Source organism: Myxocyprinus asiaticus, chromosome 18, assembly GCF_019703515.2.
Source record: "Myxocyprinus asiaticus isolate MX2 ecotype Aquarium Trade chromosome 18, UBuf_Myxa_2, whole genome shotgun sequence".
Taxonomy (NCBI): Eukaryota; Metazoa; Chordata; class Actinopteri; order Cypriniformes; family Catostomidae; genus Myxocyprinus; species Myxocyprinus asiaticus.
Window position 1 is genome coordinate 4,350,001 of NC_059361.1, and position 25,663 is coordinate 4,375,663.

Consider the following 25,663-nt stretch of genomic DNA (forward strand, 5'->3'; position numbering starts at 1 on the left):
AGATGCCTGGCTTATATAGGACAATTTTTAATATAAGTAAAACATCGAGTTACTATATTCTGTACTGCACATATTGCAGCTCTTTTTTTGTAAATAGTTTTTGCTTAATTGCAGCTCAATACAAAGCTGACTCTTTACAGAGTGACTCTGACATCACCAAATGCTTTCGCTTTCACAGTGTGTCCTGTCTGTCTGTCTGTCTGTCTAACATGTGGAAGATTTCAAGTACTGCTTAAATTCTCTAATGCTAACCAGTTTTAATTGATTAATTCTTGTTTTGAAGCATTAAATAAGTTTTAAGTGAGGTTGAGAAATAATCTGTGTTGATTTTATTGAGCTACAACAATATTTGTACATATTCACACCTTAAGATGAAAGGTTATGCAAAAAAAAAAAAAAGAAAGAAAGAAAAAGAAAAAAAAATTAATTCACAGATGAATCATGTGTCCAATATGGACATTAATATATGCATGGCATTAAAAGGCTATCTATGTCGGAAGGTCTCTCTATTTATCAGTGACCGTTAGACAGTCCTGTCCCAGATCCATTAGAATATGCATGTGTATACTCTTCCTCGGAAACCTCCTCATCCTCTTCTTCATCACTTCTCTCATCGCCCTTCAGCTATTGAGAGGAAAAGAGAATTTCTTATATTGATTTTGTCTGTAAAAAAAGAATAAGTAAAATCTCCTTGTGTGTATCAAAATGTCATAATATGTTTAAAATATATATATAAAAATGTTTAATATATAATTTGTTTTGGTTCATTTCTTGAAGTCTGCATTTAATCCAGATGCTAATTTACCTTGGTTAAAAGGTTTAAATAGATCTGTTGTGAATGCATACATTTTGCATGTAAATGCACTGTAAGAAATAGTTTGGAAAGTATATTATATATATATATATATATATATATATATATATATATATATATATATATATATATATATATATATACACACACACACACACACACAGACACACATTTCAAAATGGTTTGCTTTAAAAAAATTTAAAAAAACAGAAAGGGTTTGCATTTTGCCTGATAGCACTCCTTAACTATGGTAAAATCAATGTATGCATGACCTCTCATGTGTATTGCTTTAATAATTAGCTAGCATTTAGAACAATGCAAGTGAACAGGAAGTCATTTGAATTCTGTATTGCTGTGTCATATTGCTTTGTTGCAACCGTAAACAGCATACTGTTGGGCTAATGAATTATATTACTTGGCGGAAGAGTTGTTAATTGCAATAATTATTACTAATAAATGTAATTATTTATTGAATATTGGTGTCTTTTATCATATTGCTGTTTTATACAAGCAAAAAGGGTTGAACTGTGCCTAAAAAAATCACTCCGTAACCATAGTAATATGACCTCTGTAACGCATTACCTCTTGTGACTTTCTTGCTTTAATAATTAGCTTGCATTAAGGTAAACGGATCTGAAAGGTAAGTCCCCACAAGGAAAAATAACCTGAGTGAGTTTGAGTGTGTGTGGGACACTTACGTTGCCGAAAAGGAACTTTTTGACCATGCGAAGGATAAGGGAAGCCCAAAAGACATGCAAAAACAGAAGCACCACCAGCATGATGTTAAAGAAATAATAGCCGAAAAAGGGTTCAAACTGGTCCAGAGGATACACCCATGTACAGTGGATCAGCCTGCACACACGACACAAAATTGGACAGGTCCTAAATAAACTCTTACCCCTGCCCCCCTGCATTCCCCTCTATCACGCACTTACCAGAAAGGGAAGATGATGAGTCTGGTTACTATGAAGACCAAAGCAAAAACCACAAAGATGCTGTTGCAGGTAGTCTCCCAGCCAGCATAATTAAACATCTTAGCAGACTGACAGAGAAACAGATAAACAACAACTAAAATTTTACACTCAGAAGAAATGTAACTTAATGTTACTTAAACTGGGACATAAAGTTCACATGAGGGGCTTTGTAACTGCTTGTTAGTTTGTAACTAACTGTTCTTAATTTGGTTGCACCATTTGCTCTTAAAGGAATATTCCGGGTTTAATACAAGTTACGGTAAGATCAATTAACAGCATTTGTGGCACAATGTTGATTACCACAATAAGTAATTTCAACTAATCCCTCCTTTTCTTAAAAACAAAAAACAAACTTAAATTGAGGTTACAGTGAGGCACTTACAACGGAAGTGTATGGGGACACATTTTGGAGGATTTAAAGGCAGAAATGTGAAATAGTGATGGGAGGTCCGATTCTTTTCCGCAAACGGGTTCTTTCGGGCAGTTCGTTTCAATGAACCGGTTCAAAAACTGGTTCACCAGTTTTTTTACATCATCGCGTAATGAATTCATTGTACATAATGATAATACCCCGGCGTCGTGGAATAAACGCTCAAACACATTCAATAAAGCCATATGTAAGCGCATATTGCTGATTATTACATTTTATTAAATTAAGTTATAATAATAAGGGTGTTTATGGTCATCAGTGATCTTACATCTTGGTTAAGTTTTCTACATTAAAGTTTTGCACCTTGTGGCAGCGGGGGCGTGGTCAAGCATCTCTCCGGAGAGAGAAAGCGGTAAGGGCGCTTACACCTGAGCTAAATTATGTCTAACACCTGTCTCTAATTTCAGTGAGCACGGGGAGAGCGGCATAAAGAGAGCGACACAACGCTCAGTCGAGAGAGAGACTGGATATGACAGAGCCGAGCCAGAGCAACGATTCCCTAATAGTGAGAGTTTATTTGTAGAAACAGTGTGTGTTAGGGTTTAGACAGCGTCTAAAGGTAAACTGTAAAGTGGTGTCGAGGAAGAGGGGAAATAAAGCCTCACCTGAAGAAGGAAAACTGCTTCTTGCGTCATCTTTTACACACCTAAAGCACGCAATACTGACAATGATATAGAAACGTGGATGTTCTACGTGCCTAAAGCATATAAAGTGAATAAACTAGTCTTAATCATCTCACCCATTTTATAGAAACCATGATCCAGCTCATAACAACTTCAAATATAATCTGCATGCACAATAGTCCATAGTAAAATTCATTTAAATCTCTCAACAGAAATGTTTCGCCCCCTCATTGCCCCTCATGCTCATCAGCAGCTCACTCATCAGTTCTCAGTATATTGAACCAGAAGAGGTGATTCTCAGTTCAATGTACTGTTAATTCGAGAACAGATGTGATCGACTCAGTGTACTGTTTACTCAAGAGCGGCTTTCCTCGGATCAGAGCGCTGTTGAGAACTGTTGCGACCGGATCATCATCATCATCATACGTTGATAAAACGGTAATACAATCAAGTTATAAACATATTTCCAGTATGTTATATTTGTTATTCTTTCTGCTGTTCAGCAAAATACATCAGAAACATACAGTGGCGTAACTTGGATCTTACGGGCCCCAGTGCAAAGAACCTGTCGTGCCCACTCCTTCGGGAGTCTGGATAGTTTATTGTCACCCGTCGGGCCCGAAGTAATTTTTATGGTTCCTTTTGGTTGACTGTTGCGGGCCCCCTCTCACCCTAGGGCGGCTGCCCACCCTGCTCTCCATGTAGTTAAGCCCCGGGAAACATACATTTTGTCCCCCTTAATTACACGACACACGCATGCTAAGTATCAGCAACTCATCAGTTCTCATATGTCGGAAACCTGCAAAAGAGGCGACTGTTCCGATTTGTGAACTAGTTGGAGCGTTCATTGACAAAGAAGAGTTAGGAAAAGCAGAAATCACCAGTTCTAGGATCACATTACTCCCGGTTATTGTCTCATTTCAAGTCAGAGTGTCAGGCACATCCGAGAGACAGGTTAAGATAGAGTAACTTGAGTAACAGTCCGATTTGGTGAACTGGTTCAACTTGTTCACTGAAAAGAACCAGTTCGAAAGAATGATTTGTTCACAAACTGGACATCACTAATGTGAAATTTATTGCACTGCCTGGCCCAAAAAAAAAGTTGCTGTTTGGCAACCATGTCGGAAGACGTATCCCATGGTCGTGGAAAAGAACGACAATGCCAAGATTCATCATGCTCAAATTGTGAAACTGGTTCAGGGAGCATGAGGAATCATTTTCACACATGAATTGGCCACCGCAGAGTCCTGACTTTAACCCCATTGAAAGTCTTTGGGATGTGCTGGAGAAGACTTTATGGTGTGGTTCGACTCTCCCGTCATCAGTACAAGATCTCGGCCAACAATTAATGCAACTCTGGATGGAAATAAATGTTGTGACGTTGCATAAGTTTGTCGAAACAATGACTTGATGAATGCACGCTGTAATCAAAGCTAAAGGCGGTCCAACGAAATATTAAAGTATGCACATTTTTTTTGGGCAAGGCAGTGTATTTTATAAAAGCACTTCTTCTGTTAAAACTGATGTTATTTGAGCTGTAAAGTTGTTTAAATCATCATTTCTGTTTACAATGTTACATCGTCATGGCAGCAAAGTTGTAAAACTGGATATAACTTTACACAGAAAAGGTTAGAAAAGCAATTTTATCACACTAAAATCATGTTAACACACATATTGTTTATGTCTTGTGTCTATACTTTTGAAACAGTGTGTATTTTAATGTTTAAGGATTGGCCCCATTCACTTCCATTGCAAGTGCCTCAGTGTAACCCAGATTTTTGCTTAATTTTAGGAAAAGGAGACCCAAGTCGAACTTCATTTTTGTGGTAATCAACATTTTGGCTCAAAACGATTGAGCTTAGCTTGTATTGAACCCAGAATATTCCTTTAAGGCAAGACATAGCTAGTAGGTCGTAAGCTCTCCGTAGAGCAAGGCCCTGATATACTTCATATGAAATTGAAGAACAAACAGGTGTGATGTCATTTAGAACAAAATCTGGCCAAAAAGATAGTATTTTTGCATTCGTTTCAGTGGTTCGTAACAGCTCGCCTGGGCGAACTTTCAGGAAAAATTCTTACCAGCTGCTAAACACCTTCTTACTGCCATTGGTCCACGTCATCGTTAGGTGTGACCTGGAGCTATTTTGTTTATGTTGGTCCGTCAGTCAAGATCAGTCAACATGAACACACTGGCATGCAGTTATTAGCGAGCTGGTGCAAATTTATTAAATCTGTATTAGTGTTGTCAAAATACCAGTACTTCGGTGCCAAGGCAGTACTAAAATAATAAAAATGTAACGATACCAGTGATTCTACAGTACCGGTAGTACCGAGCACCGACTTAATTCGGTACCCACACACGTCTTACAGACACATGACTGGTTTCAAATGCTCACATGCTTATTTGAATGTGAGCTCTGTTGCTGCATTTACACTGAAATGCACAATTAATCAAATTAAAATCGTGATATGTCCTAGTGTGATTATTAAACCATGAAATGCTGCAATCTTAGTCTGTATGAGCTTCATGAGCTTTAAATGAATGTGTGAAGCTGACCGCTCACACACTGGAAACTCCACAGACTTTGAGAATCATTCACGTTGTATGAGATGACAGAGCAGAGCACTAATCCACTCTAAAGCGTTGTTTTTATATAATTTATATAATTAAATCACAGCATTTGCGCTTTACCAATTTTACTTGTTAAAATTTGCAAACATGAAAAGAAACATGAATATCTTTTAATTTATTATTTATATTGAAATGTAACTTTAGGCTAAATGAGTGTGTTCAATAGCATATTAGCAAATTTTTTTCAGTGGTATTGAAATTGGTATCTAGAACCGTGAAATCTCACTGGTATCGGTACCAACTACTGAAATTACCGTGACAGCACTAATCTGTATGATCGTTCATGTAGAGACATTTTCCAAGACCATGTCATGTAATTTTATTTTGTTTAATTAATCTACAAAAGGAATCAAATCTACTCAAATACTCTCAAGTGCCCATTCACTAGGGTCGCCACCCATACCATAAAATACGCGATTTGTCCCGTATTTAAGCCGGTCAGATGGTGTCACGGTAAAATGTGCCTATTGTGGGTAAAGGACCATCTGAAAATTCCACAAATGGTGGTAAAACTGTGGATTTTTTTCTATATAAATGTTCAATAAGATCAAACAATGTATGAATACAATCATCATAAAGTCATAAAGACAAGTTCAGGTGAAGGAAGAAAAAAGAAATACATATAAACCAACCAAAATGTATACATAAATAAGTTAAAGGAGATAAATAATCAATAAGATCAAAATAAATATATTTTTAACATATAAAAGTAGTCAGGGGTCAGAAAAGTTCTAATTTCAGCATATAAGAAAGGGTATAACATTTTTATTAATAACGCATATTAACTCTTATAAAACTGTGGAGGATGTGGTTAGGGGCCGTGATTCCCCCCGCCCCAAACCCTAATTTAAGTGTCTCTTATTTCAAAACTTCAAAAGTGGCAACTCTACCATTCACTCATGTGCCATCTGCAGCAAAAGCCATTCACACATCTGCCCAAAGTAAGATATTCTTTTGTCTGTATTCTGCACATTAACACTCTCTTATACACCTATCTTTGCAGTAGTTCCTAGTGTCATCATAATTACAATAACAGTTTAATCGGTGCATATTATGGCCGTGTGTAGTGTGTTAGTGCATTAGCATCATGAATTCAGAATGTAAACATGACAAACTGCGCATTTTCTACTACATATACTGTATATTACTTCAAATCATCATCGAGTTCAGATAAAAGCATCTTTAACTGATCTAGTGTGAATTCTACTGTTAGAATAGGGCATAAAGTTATCAAAACATTATAACAAATTTTAATGTCCTCATATTTTAATGGACTTCTCAACGCCTCCCACAGCGGTGTGGCCGGTGTCTGATTGTTCGCAAACAGTATACCGTTGCTCGGCTGTTTCGAACTTCTTTTTACCCCTGAATGAAGAACGAAGAAGAACTTCTCCAGAAGTATATCGGGGCCTTAAAATAATGCATAGTCGCATAATATGCATAATTTACCTTTATTGATTCCACTAGTGGCTTTCAAATTTGTAAACAGAAGTGTTGAAAAGCCATGAATTTTAGTGATATCTTGTTACGGTGGATGTTCCATAATCATGAAATATACAAAGCAGTATATTTAAATATGTATATTATACATATTGAGGAATTGTCTCTAAAATTAATTAGGGGCCGTTAATAAATAATAATACAACAAACTGGCAAAAATGGATATTTATTCATTTTAATAAAAAAAAAGTAAAATAAAATTGTGTGTGTGTTGAAAACTAAAAAAAAAGGAAAGTCGGATAATATTCTCTCCCATAAACGTAAACTAGTGTTAATGTCAACATCATCAGGCATCCGTACATATTTGGTTTATACGTGAAATTACGTTTTAACTAAATGTAATGGTGCTTCATACTACAGTGCCCATTTACACCAAAACTAGTTTACGCACAACTGGTGCAATCGGTCCCTAGACATGACTCGGCCCCTCCTTCAATGTAAGTCTATGGATTTTTCAGCGTGTTTTAACGTCCACCAAATGAAGATGCCCACAGGTTCTCCCTAATCCCAAGTATGAGCAAATATGTATGTAAATTTGACTCTTCTTTCACATTTAATCTCTGTCTTGCAGCCCTTGTCTCTCCTTACCTCGAGTAAGACATCAGATGTGTCATGAACTAGCATGACTAGTGTGCCAATGCGGATGTAGTTGGCACACCAGGAGAAAGACAGCAGGGTTAGAGTGGCCCAATGGTGAACCAACTGCTCCTTAAAGTCCTACAGATTGAGAGAGAGAGGCTCATATACAGTACCTAAAAACACGAGGCTTATCTATTAAGATATGGCAAATTCTGAAAAGCTAAGAGAATAATTGAATATCCTCAATTACAAGAGTCATTTATTTTCCAAAGAACAAACTCACAATCAAGATCTTTTTAAATGTTTACATTTGTCCTATCAAACCGCAACCTAAACCTCACTTTACAGTTTTTAAAGGAATATTGCCATTGCATTACAACGACTTGCATAAAGTAACATGCTTATTAGTTTATGACATTAATAACAGTGCTGACTACAGCCCTATAGCTGATAAAGCAAGTTATTGACCTTGATGCGGTTTTACTGATCTCATCTAGCATGTAATCACCTAAGAGATACAAAAGTTGAATACTGAAACACTGATAACATATTGGCGCATTCTTACCTTCCGTTTTACATCTGCAGCCACACTGAACAGTAAAGAACCATAAAAACTCATCTCAGTGATGTAATACCAGTACTGAGAGTCCAGCAGTGACTGTATTCACACAAAACAAACATTTAAAAACATACTACCCTGCAGATGTGCTCGCATAAACACAACCTTCCAAGAACTATGCAAATATTCAGTCTGGTTTACACTTACTTGTTTGGGAAATCCTGCCCAAACTTCCCGTAGGTCATAAAGCCAAGGTTTCTGTTAGACGGAAACAGCAAAATTCAACTATAGATTATTTCAGAAATACCCAAATAATAACCCTAACAAAACACCTTATGTTTTTAAACAAACACTCTTAAAAGAGACATGAGAGGGAAGAGGGGAAGACTTGTGCTGCGTTCCATTCAACTCGGAAAGTCGGATATTCCAACTTCCTACTGGGAAAAGTGCAATGGAACGCCACTTGAAGTCATAATTCCAACTTGGAAAGTCGTACGGAAATTTTAAACTCAGATTTCACCGAGATGCAGGTGCATGACGTCACACAATCACGTCGGCACCCAGGAAGATATACGAAATAAGTGATAAACATTCACCTGCATTAAATAATATCGATAAATGAGTCAAAGTTCCTACATTACATGATATTAAAGTGTGTTAAGCAGAGTAGCAGGTGTTCAAAACATGGTAAATGATACTCTCTTTTGATAATCATACACATGTAGCACAAATGCTAGTGTTACAGATTGTTTATGAATTGGGTTGTTAGGAGACATCACTAGTGACAGTCAGACACCTGCTAAGCTAACGGGAGCGTTGCAATTTTGTTTCCTTAAACATCATCTTCCGAGCATCTGGCAATGGAATGCATTTAAGTTTGGAGATCGGAGATATCAAGTAGGAATATCCCACATCCGATTCGAATGGAACGCAGCATTATAACAACTTAAATGTCGTTCTGTTCATCAAACAAAGATATCGTATGGCTTCAAAAAACTTGAAATATAGCATAGAAGTCATGTTGCTTTTTTGGTCATTGTTTTTGGCAGTGTGAATCAATTTTCTTTGAATTAATTCTGCTAAACATCTTTTATCTTCCTCGGAAGAAAGAAATGAATACTGGTTTGGAATGACATAAATAATGACAGCATTTTCAGTCATTACCCAGCTAACAGGGAACCTTCTCAGAACTTTGGCTAACGTTCTCTAAAAGTTCAGTTATGAAAATATGTTTTTGCAGTAACGTTAATAGAACGTTTTCTGTTGTTAATAAACATTCTCAAAAAATTAACATGAAAACGTTATTGATACATTGTTAGTGAAACGTTCTTTAAACGTTACTACATTGTAAAAATATATATATATTTCCACAGTTTGTCATTACAACTTTTTTCTTGAGTCAAATGTATACCTACAGTTACTAATGTTGTTCAACTAACAAGAAAATGATTGTACAATGAGAAAATAACGTTCCAATAACGTTTTCCAGAACCTTTTAATTTCAGAACTATAACCATGCAATGTTCCCAGATGAACGGTGAGGGAACATTTGCTCAACACCAAAAAAAATTATGTTCCAATACAAATTTTCTTTAAAAATTTAAAAACCTGGAAATTTTTAAAATTCTTAGAACTTTTCACAACCTAATGGTAACGTTAGGAAAACGTTCTTAGGACAAAAAATTGTTAGCTGGGTATTCATTAGTCAATAGTCATTCAGAGTAAAAGATCAAATGATGTAATTTTCGAGTGAACTATTCAGTGGCCCACGCATGGAAGTGCGGCCTGCGACATTTGTTCCATCCACTTAAAAAAAAAAAAATCCTTTGATCAAATACATAAAAACATCTATAAAACTCCAGCTTGAGATGGGACGCCTCGCTGTTTTGTCAGCGTCTCACGCTGGAGCGCCGTGTTGTTTTGATGCGCATGTTTACATATAAAAACCTTTGATAAACAGCAATTTGGATGCAAAAACGCGTTCCGTATGAACGGTCCTTGAAGCGTGTGAGGGGACGCGTTTGACGCACAAAATTAGCAGCAACAGCCAGAAGGAAGAACAAAAATCCCTCGTTTTTCAGATGTCGATAAACTTCAGTAAGTTAGACAGTTTATCAGAGAGCCTTTCCCCTGTGGAAAAAAATGAAGGACTTTGCTGGAACTTTCGATTTTCCCGCCACTCACGTGAGGATGAATTAACGAATGTTCGACTTCGAGCAACGACTTGGTCAGCTCCAGACAACAGTTGTCCCGTAAATGTGGATCATTTATAATTGACTTTATTCAGCCCCGCCCCTTTTCAGCGCTTCACTCTTCCGGGATTTTGTCATCTAACTTCCTGTTTGTATTGAAGCTAATGAGAAGAGTTGATTAAAATGAATTACGCGTGGGAGCACAGAAAGTATTTTTCACCAAGAGTTGATGGTGTGAGATGACAGCACCCCTTTACTACGTGAAAATGCTAGTGAGGTGTTGTCACTTTAAATGTTCATTTTTACGGATACACATGGAGGTAAATTGAACCTGGCAGATCACATTCAGACAGCTATGACACACTGCACATTTTCATAATAAAAGAGTTTAATTGATATACGTGTAATTCTGCTTAATTCTTTAGGGCTTCAACTTGTTAATTTGTGTTATAATGTCTAGCTGACATGAAACTTCGTTACCATGACGATGTAATGTCAACAAACCCCAAAACCCTAAAACATAATAAAATAAATAAAAAAATGTCACTGGAAAAGGTTCTTGAGTTGGCTAAATGTTGCTTTGGAGGTTTAAAATGTTCTTGATGTTAACATTATAGGTTCTTCAGAACAGTGTATTGGTTTCTGGGTTCTTTTAAGCACCAGTAGATACATGGTTTCTTAAACTAGACAATAAAAGTTCTATGTGGAACTTAAGGTTCTCCTAATGCATCAGGCCACAAAACCCTTTTTGGTTCTAATTGGAACCTTTATTTTTACGAGTGTAATATATTTAAGATCACCACCATAATGCTAGGGTGTTGAGGATGGTTGCCAGGACATTACTATGCGATTGCTGAGGTATTTTGGGTCATTGTTAAAGTGTCACTAGGTGGTTGTTAGGGTGTTCTGGGTGGTTGCTAGGTTAGTAAAGTCAAAAGAGCCCACCCAAAGTCTTTGTTATTCTTATTCTTAGACAAGACTTGGGTCCCCCTTTCAATATAAGTCTTTGGGATTTTTCACCGGTTTTATCGTCCGCCAAATGAAAATTGTCTGATCACTTTGAATACTAATAATACGCCTATTTTTTGGAACAAGTTGGCAAAGCACCACTAATATCAAACAAATTATAATGTGTGTGTTTCTAGGTGTGTGCAGGCCTGTCCATGCCTGTTATTGTGCCTCTTAGTGGATCTTTCTGTTAAAGCTAGAGCTAATCACAGGGGAAATGTTACTAATTACCCCTCAGGCATCTCTCACAAACACACATGCCGATTCAAGGTCTCTCCTGAGAACTTCTGCATGTGCCTTAACACATATTGTACACACACACACACACACACACACACACACACACACACATACACGTACACACTAAGCTTGGAGGTCAACCAAAGGTTCAAATACAGTCAACGATGTGAACGCAGACAAAATACTCACATCACGTAGAGCCAGCACTCCTCCAACAGAAGAGCAGAGGTAAAAGGCAAACCGCCAACTATATAGAAGAGATGTTCTCGTTAATCCCAAAAATACAGACAAAAAGATGTACACAACAATGTAAAAAGTGTATATGTGTAGTTGCGATCTTTACGAGGTATTTATACTTGATATATATACTTGTATGTATGTGTAAATATACCTAGCTTCTTTAAATTTCTTCAGTACTCCGGGTCTATCCTGGTTCCTCCTTCTGCGGAACCAGCATTCCACCTGCCTTTCCGACCAGCCCAACTTCTTACACACACCTTTTATATCTGTCTGTGTGTACATTAAAGAACACAAACAGCGCTAGATATACAAACTTCATATGTCAGTATGTACTTGCCCCATATGCAAGCGCTAGCCAACAAATGTTTCTATTAATGGTTCCTTCTTTCAACTTTACATGAATTCTGTATATTGGAGTAAAACTCTTTCTACATAATAAATATGTTAACAACATATATTTTTAAAGTCATTAAATGCCATCCTTCTGCTAGGAGATACATATAGTCCCTGACATGTAAACTAAGCTTAATAGTTGGTCTCTATGGGTGTTGCACAGTAGCATACACAGTAGTATTTTATTTTTTATGCAATTAACATGTCACATGAGTGCTGTATTGGCCAATCAGCATCCAGAATCAGAAATATGCATTTTATAAAATGAATTATCAAGTTCTATAATAGGCTATACATTTTTAATGCAATTTAGAGGTATTATGAAAAAGCCTTATATAATATGCTTTAGGGTTATCATGATACCAACAGTTCAGTAGTTGGTACCAATACCAGTCAAATTTCACGAAACTACTACAACAAGGATAGCGCACGATAATCACAAAATGTGATGTTTTTAGCGTACGAGCGGCTTCACACATTCACTTTGAAGTGTGCAGCACATGCACAGTATGTACTTATGTAATTAATTGCATCCTTTTGTGGTTTAATTATCACACTAGGAGATATCATGATTTTAACTTGATTAATTCTCCATTTCAGTGAGTTACAGAGCACGCACTCAAATGAGCATTTGAAATGAGCATTTGTGTGCTAGTCTGACTTTTTAACTTTTTTATTACTTTTTTATTTTTTATAGTACTATTATACTTTTTAAAGGTAGAACAATGAATATGCAAGTATTATAATGCATTACAGCTGGGGTTACAATTAGGAATGTACTGAAATGAATTTTATTGGCCGATACCAATAACCGATAATTCACAGCTCATCGTGGTCAATACTGATACCCGTGACCTATAGCTAATAAATTAAAAACTACTCACTTGAAACAAACTAAGTGTTGTTTAAAAGTTTGGAATCTACATTTTATAATCTGTCAGCTTTTAACAGCTCTTAACGGCTGCTGTTTAAGGTTTGGCAGATGTAGCATTAACCAGAAGTGTGTCTATATTACAGATGTATGCTGATTTGAATGAGAAATAAATTACATTACACTTGCATAAATTTTAGCGTGTCCATTTATATAAGTATTTACGGTAATTCATGTATCGTGTCCATTTATATAAGTATATTTATGGTAAAAATAATGAACTCCAAACAGATGCAATTCTCTACTGCAAGCAAATAAACCGTAAAGAATTATCAGCAAAAATAAGCCAATAAAAGTCACTGATATAACATGCATCCCTAGTTACAATAATTCTTGAGTAACTTTTAAAAATACCTTTATAATGCATTATATATGCAGTTCATTTTAAGTTACCAGGTTTTTCTTACATCACTGAACACTGGTCATGTGTGTGTGTATGGCAGGTTAACCTGTGTTGGATGTTTAGAGTTTGTGTTGTAGTATTTTTCCAGCACTGGGTTGTGTGACGCACTTAAGCGAACTTTATCTTTAACCCCAAGTACATCAGCAAGTGGCACAGCAATCAGCCTGTCGAATGAAAGAAGAGCAATGAGACCGTAAGTCAAAGAGTCACCCGCTGTTAACCTCAGCACAGAGACCGTACACTGCACTTTAGCCAATATAAGAACATATTTATAGTAACACAGTATTTTGTACTGGCTTTAGCTCACATAATCTTGGAAAGCACCTCACTATAGTGTGTTTATGTTTGTAACAATGTTCGAGTGTGCATACCGCTTTTACAAAGTTCTTAACTTGCTGCTAAAATTATCAGCATGCCCGCCCTTACAAAAAAGTACTGTGATGGTCCCATGGTAAAGTGATGGTGTTAAATGGTAATACTATGATACTTTGATTTATATCATGGTACTGAATGATTACCATTTTTATTTGTTGGTATTATAAATGATATTTACATGCTTCAAATAATACCATGGTATATTACCATGATAACCGTAACATGTTTTAATAAGTGGGTCATTGACATATAAAGTTGTTGTGGGTGATAAAAATGTCAAAATATCAGATTTTTAAACTTCTTGAGGGATTAAAGGGGTCCTTTCTTTCTTTCTTTCTTTCTTGTTTTGTCACATGACAAAAAATATTTACAACCTACATGTCGGTTATACCTAGGGCTGGGCCATAGGACGATTTTATCGGATATCATCGATGTCTTACAAATCTCCCGATACCGATTTCGACACTCACTGACAGACGATGATCGACAATATCGTAAATGGCAAAACCATGGGTCTGGGAAGTTGCCAGATATATTAAACAGTAGCCCAGGTGTGAAATTTGCACCCGTCACCCGCCAAATGCGACGAGGCTGAATCCAGCTCCTTATTTGCAAGTTCCTCATCCAAATGCAGGTATTTGCGTATATATGAGCGGGTAAGTATGCTTATCCCACAACAGTGTTGGCCAACCTCTAAGACGTCTCGGAGTAACACATGACAAGAAATGCTGTTAACCCTCCTATTGCGTTCGGGTCATTTTTGATCTGGTAGAGGTAAATCATAATTTTTAAATACCACATAGTTTTTCGAACGGGAACCAAACTTTGTGACTTAGTCAAGACTACAAAAATGAACATAATTTTATTTTTTCAGATTTTTAGAAGACATTTTTTAAGAGATATCATTGTTAAAATTGTTACATCTTTTGCGTTCCCTGGTCAATTTTGACCCGGGCATCAATTGAGGCTTTTCAGATGTTAGTATGCAGATATTTTCGCACATTTATGAATTTGATTTTTCTTAAAATACTTTACTTTCATTTAGCCTCTTTCCCATACTCTCACACACTTTTTTTGTGTCAAAATAGGACTGCATCTTGTTTACAAACATGTACACACACATACAGTCTCATGCACACTCACACACAGAACTGACAAAACAGATGTAACAGATATAACAAATACACTATATTAAAGGAAAAACCGCCTAAAGAGAAGTATGGCCAGGGCAAAAATTTAAGCATACATAGTCTGAATAAGGGTTAAAGGAAGAAAAGTCCACATTTTACTCTACAGACAGCTTGCAGCATAATCAGATTCATTCACATTCAGCAGTTTATGCAATAAACAGAATATATTATTACTAAAAAAGTCTAAAAACATTGTATACAAGCACAGATGTTGTGTAATTGTGTTGTATAGTTGTTTTGTTGTTGTTTGGTTGGAAAAAAAAGTTGATTTGTTTGCGTAAACTTTGACTACTGAGGTGTTTTTCAGCATTAATTAATAATTAATTAATATGGAAGCTGACAGGAAAATTACTAGAAATTCTCACATTAAATATTTATATAAATTTAATGCAATGTTATATTCAAATTAAATTTCATATAAACCTTAATAAAAATATATATCTTCACATGTATCACACTGGTTTAGCTGTAGTTAATGAATATTTTGAAATGTTAAAGAATATATAAAAAATAATGATGATACATACATAATAATGTTTATATTTTTCAGATAACATGCCAAAAATATAGACCTTTTTACATGTATGAACAGCTAAGAAGTTAACATTGAGCTACAATATGGTTTTTGATGAAAACAATTGGATTATGAATGTTTTATAAGCTTAAAACTCCACCGGGTCAAAACTGACCCGCAAATGCAAAAGGTGTATGCAGATTTTGAATGCAATAGGAGGGTTAAACTCAAAGAATTTGCGCTTGAATAAACACCTATTTAATTATTCAGTTATATTTTTAAGAACAGACAAAAGAGAAGCCGTCAAGGCCCGTGCAGAGGGAGCGTCTCATGGAACAAGCGCATGTTAAGAGTTCTCACTTTTGTGTTTCAGTCGTCTGAAAACTGTTTGCAAGAATATTGTTGTGTATGAGTATTCTGCAAATGACATAAGACCATCACAGGAGGTGCTCCAAGTTTAGTTTGTTTTATTTCCACGGAGCACTTCACGCTTAACATGCATTGTGAACGCAACTCTGCAGGTTCGAAAGACGAAAGTGATTAAATCATAAAATAGTACAAGACCACGTTCACCTTGAACCTAAAATTGAGTTCTATATTATTTTCTTTAGGCAACATTAACTGTATTTATGAAACGCAATACTAACACTATTTCGATAAGAACACACATTTGGCAACATTAGGGAATTTATTAGGCTTACACTTACTATGAATTTGTAATATGCTGAAATATTATTATTATAATTATTATCTTTACACTTATAATTGTCTTAATTTCCCACTTGTTGTCATAGACGAATACTTGCATGAAGGCAAATGGGGCCAGACGGTAAATGTTTGGATTTAGGAAGGTGGTTATAAGATTTGCTTATCACTTTATTATTTTAATTGCTTTTTTCGTCAATAAAGCAAAAATATTCAACAACCCTCGGCAGGGGGGGTTGACGATATAATCGGATATCGCGATATTTTTTAAGGCGATTATCAATATATTTTTTACATATCGCCCAGACCTAGTTACACCACCTGACTTTGATTTGGTGGAAATATATATATATATATATATATTCTTTTTAAACTACACTTTAGACTTCTTTTTGTACCGTCTCTGGACGGATATTTTTTTTACTTTAAGTGATTTTGAACCCTGAAACTGAAAAGATGTTCAAGTAGAGGCGTTTTTGTAATTATTTTGTTTAAATTGCGTATTTAATGTATTTTTTAATAGCTTAAAGGAGCAATATGTAACACTGACATCAAGCGTTTAAAATGGGTACTGCAGTCCAAATTCAAAATATTGGAGAGTTGTCTCCCCCGTCCCCTCCTCCCCAGACTCGAAGCTCACGCGGGTTGCCAGGTTGAGGACACGCAACAGGAACGAGCTAACTGACAATGGCAAGCGACAAGCCTTACACTGTAAGTTGATCAGCTAATGTATACGTTTGCAAATTATAAACCAGCTCATGTGGATTTTTTATAACTCTATCACTGTTAGCTAGATGTATTGCTGGCTTCCATGGCTGCAGCGCACTGTGTTTGCCCAATAACTTGTTTCAAATCTGGCAACCCGGAGTGCCCAAATACTATTGGGAAATGGGCAGTGGTCGGGATCACACATGCCACAACACAAACAGAAATTCCGGCCCAGAACTGACATTTCAATGTAGAATACACTGGCTGTAGTAGTTGTATTTCAACTTAGCCTGTTTCCTAAATCTCTGATAACATATTATGATAATTTTATGCTTTAGTACAGTAAATATATTACATATTGCACCTTTAATAGTTCTAGACAAAAAAATGGGCATCACGTCATTGACCCAAGTACTTTTTTTGTTTTTTTGTTAGTGTTGACACATGCACATTTTGTGCACAGGCTTCTTAACTAGCATTCCCAGATAAATATAGCTGAGCATAGTTATACTGGTTCACAAGCCAGACCAGCATGAACCAGCTTGGACCAGCATTAAAATGAATACTTTAGCAATGTGTCTGTGTTTATATATGTGTGTGTACCTTTCATAAATTACTCTTAAGCCTAGCAGCAGTACTGCTACAGGTATAGTTATGTACAGGTGGGACACCCGAGCGTAGACACGCCCCTCACCATCCTTTAGGTCCGCCCATGTCAAAGGCCTTGGCAACCACAGTCGATCCCACCAAAACCACTCACTGAGCATTGCCCTGGGAACAAAACACAGTATAATGGCAGTGTATCTTTTTACAATGCCTATTTTTAGATATTTCAATTCTGCTGTATAGCTAAAGGGGAAGTGCAGTTAGAAAATCTTAAGGCTCCTGATTTTCATGCTATACAAATTGAATGGAATTGAATTATGGGTTCAGTTATGGATATACAGATTGGGAACAGAAAGCATATTAGAAGCACATTAAAATGTTTTCTAGTTTCTGTTCAGTATCTTCAGAACCTAGAAGCAAAAATGCTCTTCTCTTATGTGTTCTTCCAATTTGCAGTGAAGCAAATGTGTGATAGAGGTGTTCCCACAACATTTGTGGGAACCAGAGTATTTATATATTAAACATAATTGACATCGAAACCCACACTTATCTTCAGGTAGACTATCAGAGTGTGAGAATGTGTGCCTGTGTGTTTGAAGAGTTTAAAGCATGTTTGAACAGCTCTAAAGAAAAGCCAGTTGGAGCGTTTCACTGTGACCCATTAAGTCTCATAGAGAGTATCCAAATACAGTACAGACCAGACTTTTAGAGACATTATCAACACAAGTGACCCAGTCTAGAGTAAAAAAAATGGTTTAATGAATCTTGTGTTACACAGAAGACAATAGTGAAAGAGTCTCCGTCCTCTGATTTAAAGCAGCATTGTGTTGGAAAGACAGACGGGGCATAACAGCGTTGTAGCTCAGGTTACTTATTGTATTGGTATTCTTATTGTAAGTATCGACTGTTACTATGACACACACATACATAATGTCCCAAAGACTCACTTATAAGAAACGGAAACAGAAATATTCTTACCTTCTGTCCCCCTCTCAGTCCAAAATCTTATGTTGCTTTTTCGTTTGAACTTTTCTCTCTCCACCTGTTTTCCTTTCTTCCTTGGGAATTCTGTTCCCAGACACACCTTTAGACAGATCCTCCAAAGTCCTGCCCAGTTCTAATGAATCCACTATAGGTACTGGCGGAAGGAGCACAAACACACACATTCACTGCATACCTCAACTTCCCACAATGGGCTCATTGAACCGCCTGAGTGTGTGTGTGTGTGTGTGTGTTGTGTCTTTAAAGGGGCCAAAGAATGGGATGTGTGGGAGGGGCCATGCTTACCTCAGGTAGAGTGAAAGAAAGGCAGAGGTAAGGACGAAAGAGAGAGAGGAGATGAACCTTGAAATATTGCATGCCCTAAACGGGTTAATAACTCACAGAGTGAAACAGAAAATTCTCAGTTTAACCTTCTGTTTAGCATGACATTCTTATTGGCCGTCAGTGTTTTCTTGTGGTTAAGATGCTTTTATCCAAAGCTATACATTTTAAGTATATTTGTGCCCCTAGGAATCAAACCTGTGACCTTGAGTTTTCTAGTGCTATACAATACCATTTAAGCTACAGGAACATTCAATTTAAATACATGCTCAAATAAAAATCTTGCGAGTCATTTTGGTAATTTAGTAAGAAAGCATTTATAAACCCTTGTGTTGTGTTCTGGTCATTTTGACCCAGACGACTTTTATTTTTTACTTAAACCAATTGGAATAAAATTCCTTGACTTTGTTCACATATGGTATCTGAAAACACACAATAAATCTGGACCATTTTCTTTAAATTTTTTTTGGTTTTATTTCACTTTGTTACACTTTCCATGTTCCCGGTCAAAAATGACCAGCCATTAGAAATGGATTAGACTAAAAATTACAGAAATATTTAGTGTTCAGGAGCATCCCAGTTCGTCAGATGAGCACATATGTGGATGTGTGTTTGCACACACAAAGTCGTCGGACATTTGCACACACACACACACACACACACACACACACACAAAATGTGTGTTGAGCGCCCTTTTGTGCATCGTCTTTCCATGTACACTCTTTGAGGAATATTTAATAATAATAATTCCTTACATTTATATAGCGCTTTTCTAGGCTTTCAAAGTGCTTTACATAGTATAGGGGGAATCTCCTCAACCACCACCAGTGTGCAGCATCCACCTGGATGATGTGACAGCAGCCATAGTGCACCAGAATGCCCAACACACACTAGCTATTGGTGGAGAGGAGAGTGATGTAGCCAATTTAGGGATGGGGATTATTAGGAGGCCATGATAGATAAGGACCAATGGGAGGAATTTTAGCCAGGACACCAGGGTTATACCCCTACTCTTTATGAGAAGTGTCCTAGGATTTTTAATGACCACAGAGAATCAGGACCTTGGTTTAACATTTCATCTGAAAGACATGCTTTTTTTTAATAGTATAGTGACCCCATCACTATACTGGGGCATTAGGACCCACACAGACCACAGGGTGAACACCCCCTGCTGGCCTCCATAATACCACTTCCAGCAGCAACCTTCCCCAGGAGGTCTTCCATCCAGGTACTGGCCAGGCTCAACCCTGCTTAGCTTTAGTGGGCAACCAGGCAAGAGCTGCAGGGTGATATGGCTGCTATTTCAAGATCTACTCATCATATTATGTTGTGTTGGGCTCGTTTGAATCGGGATAGTCTGCTGTAAGTTACGATATGTCATTGTCTATGTTATATGCATGTTTCAGGAAGTATTAAGGACAGATGTGACAATAAGACAGTCCTGTTTATTATATTCCTGTGTGTCTGTGGGAATTTTGTATACTAAAACTCACAGCAGTTTGGCCTCTGAGTGAAACAAATTTGCTCATTGCAGTCTAAAAATTGAGACCTTTCCAACAATATACTGTATAACACATGGCTATCTCATCTTTTTGAATGGTTTAACCAACTCTGAATATAATTTTGCAAATGGTGAGAACTAAATAATAAATAATTCTTAATTATTTAAGAATTGGTAGGATTTATTATGTAATTATTATATCTTTTATTTATTTTTTTTATTTTTTATTTTTTTGCATGGAGTGCCCCCTACTAGCCCAGTATGAGCTCAGTTCAATAAATCCTTCTATAAATAAAAATAAAGTTTTTAAAAAATATGCTAAAAAAAGGAGTACAAATTCTGTCATAATTACTAAAAAAGATCTATTGCTCTATCTTGTGATAATATATGCAACATGAGAGATTTATAAACAATCTTAGTGGGCCAGTCATTTTTATCTGGGAACAAAAAATGTGTTAGCACAAAAGGAACACAGCACAAGGGTTAATAGTTCACACAAAATTGATCATTTTACATCATTTACTCACCCTTATGCTGTCTCAAACTTGTATGACTTTCTTTCTTCTGCAGAACACAAAGATATTTTGAAGGATAAATGATGTGAAGGATGTATGATTTTTGTCCATTCAATACAAGTATGGAAGACCACAACTTTCAAGCTCCAAAAAGGGCATAAAGGCAGCATAAAAGCAATCCATATGTCTCCAGTGGTTTAATCCATGTCTCCTGAAGCAATGCACAAACAAGTACACACACTCTGCACATGCGTCAAGAGTAAGGAAGTGTGTGAAGAAGGGACAAAATGATTGTATCAGTTCAGAAGACTTGGATTAAACCACTCAAGTTGTATGGATTACTTTTATGCTGCCTTTATGTCCTTTTTGGAGCTCGAAAGTTTTGGACCCTTTTAACTTACATTGTATGGACAAAAATGCTAAAGGTAGTATGTTTACAGGATTCCAATTGGAATTCCATAAACATAATTTGGAACCAATACCAAATGATCTGGTAACACTTTACAATAAGGTCCCATTTGTTAACATTAACTGCTTAAAGCTGGTCGCAAACCGGATGAGAAGTGCAACACCACGTCATGTCCTGGGTAGGACAAGACACAGGTATTGTGCACACAGGACATGTCGAAGAGGTGCAGGTGGATGTCCAAAGTTGTGAATTTAGTCACCATACTCACAAAAATTACAAAGGTTTTTGTACTTCTTCAAGAATGAACACAGTGATGTTGATGAGCTTGCAGGTTATTCTTATAAAACAGGTGCAGCTGCGCAAACTGAACGATTAGAAATGGTGATGTTTAATACGCAAGTTTTATGTAGCCTTGAATAGGCTTTATTTAAGCTGTCAAGCCACAAAAAGACATACTTGAAACTGAAAATACACTGTGTAGGCTATGTGAAAGATACATATACACAGTGTATCATCCAGTCATGGCTAAAGAAAATAGTCTATGTCCTTTCATAATGATTTGGATAAAATTTCAAGGAAAACTATTTGAGAAGTGCTTTGTGGCACTGTAGAATTTTGAGCAGCCTCCGGAGTAATAGCTGGGTGCCAACGACAGACGCTGAGGGGCGATGGCGGTGTGCGTACATTAAAAGAAAACAATTGTTTCCGTGTCATCTGCCGGACACGTTCGGTGAGTGACCCCATTAAGACAGCCTGATATGTCTACCATGTTAATGATCTCAAACTGTAAAATTTGGTAGTTCACTTCAGATTCTGGCTCTGCAATTGGCAATATTCAGTTTGACAGGACAGGTTTAATTCTCGTCATCCTGTATGGTTCAATATTAAAACTTTAGAACCCCACGCCACTGCACCCCTATTCTTAAAAGTCTAGATCCGGGCCTGTTACCGTTGATCCTAGTGCTGTCTTTTGTCTCACTTGTGTATCTACCCTCACCTTCTGTCTAGTTTTGGTGTTCATTCTCCACCTAGTGGTAATCAACAGTACAAAATCCAAAGTGTCAATAAAGATGTTGAACAGGAATTAAATACAGTGATATAATAAAAAAAAAAATAAAAAGGTTAAAAAATAACTAAATAATAATAATAAAAAGGATATAGGCTAATTACAGGTTGTTCCATAAACAGAAAATTGACCTGTCCAGGTGAAATTGGGGATGCTAAATAAAGAAAACAGAGGCTCCTCCCTTTCCACTTTTTATTATGAACAGTAATCATATTTTTTTTCTCCATTATTTTATCAAAATATTGCCAGAGTTTCTCAAGACCTCTAGAAATAACATGGAGGTGAACGTTCTGGATTCATGGAAGTGAATGCTGGTTTACAGCTGTTATTAGCTAACTGATCCCTGGTCGCACAATGCATACTATACTCATCTGCCACTAAACATACACTGTTGCCATGTGCACACTTGAAGTAAATATGGTTGTCAATCCTCTTCTGAGTGCTAAAAAGAATAGTTCACCAATAAATGAAAGTTCTTGATGAACTAGCCCAAAAACAAGCATAAACAAAGCATGGCACCTCTGACGATGACAGTTTCAAACATTAATACATCTTAGGTCTTTAAGATTAATGTGGTCAAAATAGCGAATAAGTTAAACAAAAATGTTGCCATGTTTATCACTATGTCAACAATCACAAGTTGGTAGTAAGTAAGAGAGACTCCTGTATTCCGTACGCACACATGCACCCACTTCTACCAATAAATGTGGTTGTCACTCCCAAAATTTTCCAGTGTGTATATGGCCAGTCTATTCATACCTCTTGTGCCCATTAGTGGGGATGGTGGTTATTAGAAGTGATGTTTCTATATGGGTCTAAATCATGATCCCTGAAAACGCCTTCACAGTGAATATAGCATGCTTTACATGAGCTTGAGCTGCGCTAGCATAGTGTTAAATTGAATTTATGTAAAATACTACAGCATAGCCATCTTTTTGTGAGCTGGAATTAACAAATGTTCACTTACTGATAAATAATTGGCTTTGCATGTCCATGAATCCACTTTAACATCACATTATGAAGACCGTAAAAATGAAGAGCTTGCTAACCGACAAGTTACATGCTATATATATTGCCACCAAAGACAAATAGACAATTCCACAAACAAGTTGGCTCATTTTGAAGGTGAATAATTGTGTTATTAAGTCCACATTTAGTTATTTTTCTTCTTAAATACATGGAACAAAACTCATGAGAACAACACCACAAAATGAAGGTTCCACTTGCTGAGTAACAAATCATTATGGACTGCAAAGCCCTTTGGCCCATATTCCTAAGCCTCTCTCTCCTCATCTGTTCTGGTTCAAGAGGCCAGGGTAAAGCGATTTGGTGTGTGTGTGTGTATGTGCATGTGTCTGTGTCTGTACAGGTATTTGTATGTGAAACAGAGAATGACAAGACACAGTATAAGACAATGTTTAAGACTCACTGAGCCACATCATATGGCTCCAAAAGAATACCAAAGTACCCAGTATGCACAAGCTGTACTTGGCTACACTTGGTCCTCCAATCAAGTCCTCCAAATCCAGAGTAGTGCAGAGTTATCTCAATGGCAAATCACAACTCGAGATATATTGCTGACTGGTTTAGCTACCAAGTGAACCTCCACCAAGCTATCAACAATTGGTCTATATCCAGAATTATCAATGATGATCGTTCATTCATCAATGAGAAATTGATGAGTCACAGATAAGTTGCTGATGGCATGGGTTGCCTGGCACTGAGAGTGGTCATCGGATGCAAGGTGCTGAATATGTGGAGTGTTGCTCCACTCATACAGGGGTGTTACGTTTGAGCTCGCTGTGTGAAGGTGGTATCTGTTGACTGAGGTGTGTGAAGGTGGTCGAGTGACTAGGTCTGACTGATGTCTCCCCGACAGTCTCGTAGTCTCTTTGCCTCAGAGGAAGAGTCTGACATCGGCCCTTGGCTTTGAAGCCTGGATCATGGGGCGGAAGCTCTTTCATTGTGCTTCCCATCAGCTCTGGTTTGGATGGAGGTCGTGGTAATCCCGTTGACTGATTACCCACGAGCTCTGGTTTGGAAGGAGGACGTGGCAAGGCTGTTGAAAGGCTGCCTGCAAGCTCTGGTCTGGATGATGAGTAAGGAAGTGCTGTCGAATTGCTGCTCCTAAGCTTTGGTTTTGATGGTGGGTGAGGCAGTACTGCCAACTCAATTCCAGTGGAATCCATTTTGGACAGCATAGATGTCTGGCTTCCAGAGGGCTTGGATGTAGACAGTGCTGGCGGGACGTTCCGTGTGAGCTCGCTAGGAGATGGAACAACCTTTTGGTCAAGGTGTGTGAATGTGGTAGATTGGCTGGTTCTGGTTGCACTTTCCTCAGGCTCAGGTCCAATGTACCTTGCTGGAAGGGTTTGACAACGGCTCTCATCCTTGGAACTAGGGTCTCGATGTGGAGGTCCATTCAAGTCAAACTGCCAAAAACGGGCTAGTGAGCCTGTTTTGGCTAAATGAAGTGACCGGTTTGAACATTTTGTGCCATGATCTGCAGGTGTTGAAGGTGTGGTGGATTCAACATGACAGGCAGTCTCAGATAGGGAATCTGTAGTTGTATTGAGAGTCTCATAGGTAGAAGGTTGAGGTTTATCATCAAGAAGATCACTAGTGGACGCAATAGGTTCCTCTTCTGGTTGTTCCTCAAGCTCTTCCTCCTCTCCATTGGATACCCAAAGTTCTTTCAGCCCTTCATCTGGTTGGCTCAGCACTACCCTACTGAAAACAGGTGGCTCCTCTGGTGGTTCCTCCTCTAGACTCTTGACGAAAACATCAATGTTGGTTGTCGTTAATGGGTGTGAATTGGTGCTCTGTTTGTCTGTCTCCTCGGTGAGTAAAAGATCTAACAGGAGTGCTTTCTCTCTCTTCAGCTGCTCCTTCAGAGAACGAGGCACGTTTGGGATCAACCATGCCACCAGCATACTGAGGAACATAGCCAAATTCTACAACACAAATGAAGGTGAGTAATTGAGGACAGAATTTTCACTTTTGAAAAGTTGTCCTGTTGTTTGTAAAAACAAAAGGAAAACACTGTAAAGTAATGCACTTCCGGGGCAAATGTACTAAGGGATTTAAAAGCATATAAATGAAGCTTGTAATTTTGTTAAGGCATTAATATGAATTCCTCAGTAAAAATGTTCGATATTTGAGCTATAGAGTTTTCTAAACCTCCAACATTTTGGTGGAATTTGCTCCATGTTTAAGTGTTATGGTTATACATA

General features: G+C 37.3%; 2 protein-coding genes and 1 pseudogene across 6 annotated transcripts in view; 1 reads left to right on the forward strand and 2 right to left on the reverse strand.

The window, feature by feature from the left end:
• LOC127455821 (calcyphosin-2-like) overlaps nt 1–192 on the forward strand; it is a 5,081-nt pseudogene extending 4,889 nt beyond the window's left edge.
• A 122-nt stretch (nt 193–314) lies between these two features.
• Nucleotides 315–18,835, reverse strand: cers3b (ceramide synthase 3b). Of its 2 annotated transcripts, XM_051724685.1 has the most exons (11): nt 18,595–18,834; nt 17,614–17,781; nt 13,565–13,682; nt 11,943–12,061; nt 11,741–11,798; nt 8,319–8,369; nt 8,118–8,210; nt 7,562–7,690; nt 1,750–1,856; nt 1,513–1,666; nt 318–624 (listed from the first exon to the last, which is right to left on the reverse strand). In XM_051724685.1, the coding sequence occupies exons 2-11, from the start codon at nt 17,775–17,777 to the stop codon at nt 514–516; spliced, it is 1,104 nt and encodes a 367-aa protein (XP_051580645.1). In that variant the 5' UTR covers nt 17,778–17,781; nt 18,595–18,834; the 3' UTR covers nt 318–513. The 2 variants fall into 2 exon arrangements, with proteins under 2 accessions (XP_051580646.1, XP_051580645.1); XM_051724686.1 differs by lacking the exon at nt 1,513–1,666 and having other exon boundaries at nt 315–624; nt 18,595–18,835.
• Nucleotides 18,836–22,608: 3,773 nt separating this feature from the next.
• Nucleotides 22,609–25,663, reverse strand: part of LOC127456261 (anoctamin-1-like) — a 50,923-nt gene continuing 47,868 nt past the window's right edge. For all 4 annotated transcript variants that reach the window (XM_051724668.1, XM_051724669.1, XM_051724671.1 and 1 more), the window contains one exon: nt 22,609–25,384. In XM_051724668.1, the coding sequence (XP_051580628.1) occupies nt 24,203–25,384 (1,182 nt within the window). In that variant the 3' untranslated portion in view covers nt 22,609–24,202. The remainder of the gene's footprint in view (nt 25,385–25,663) is intronic.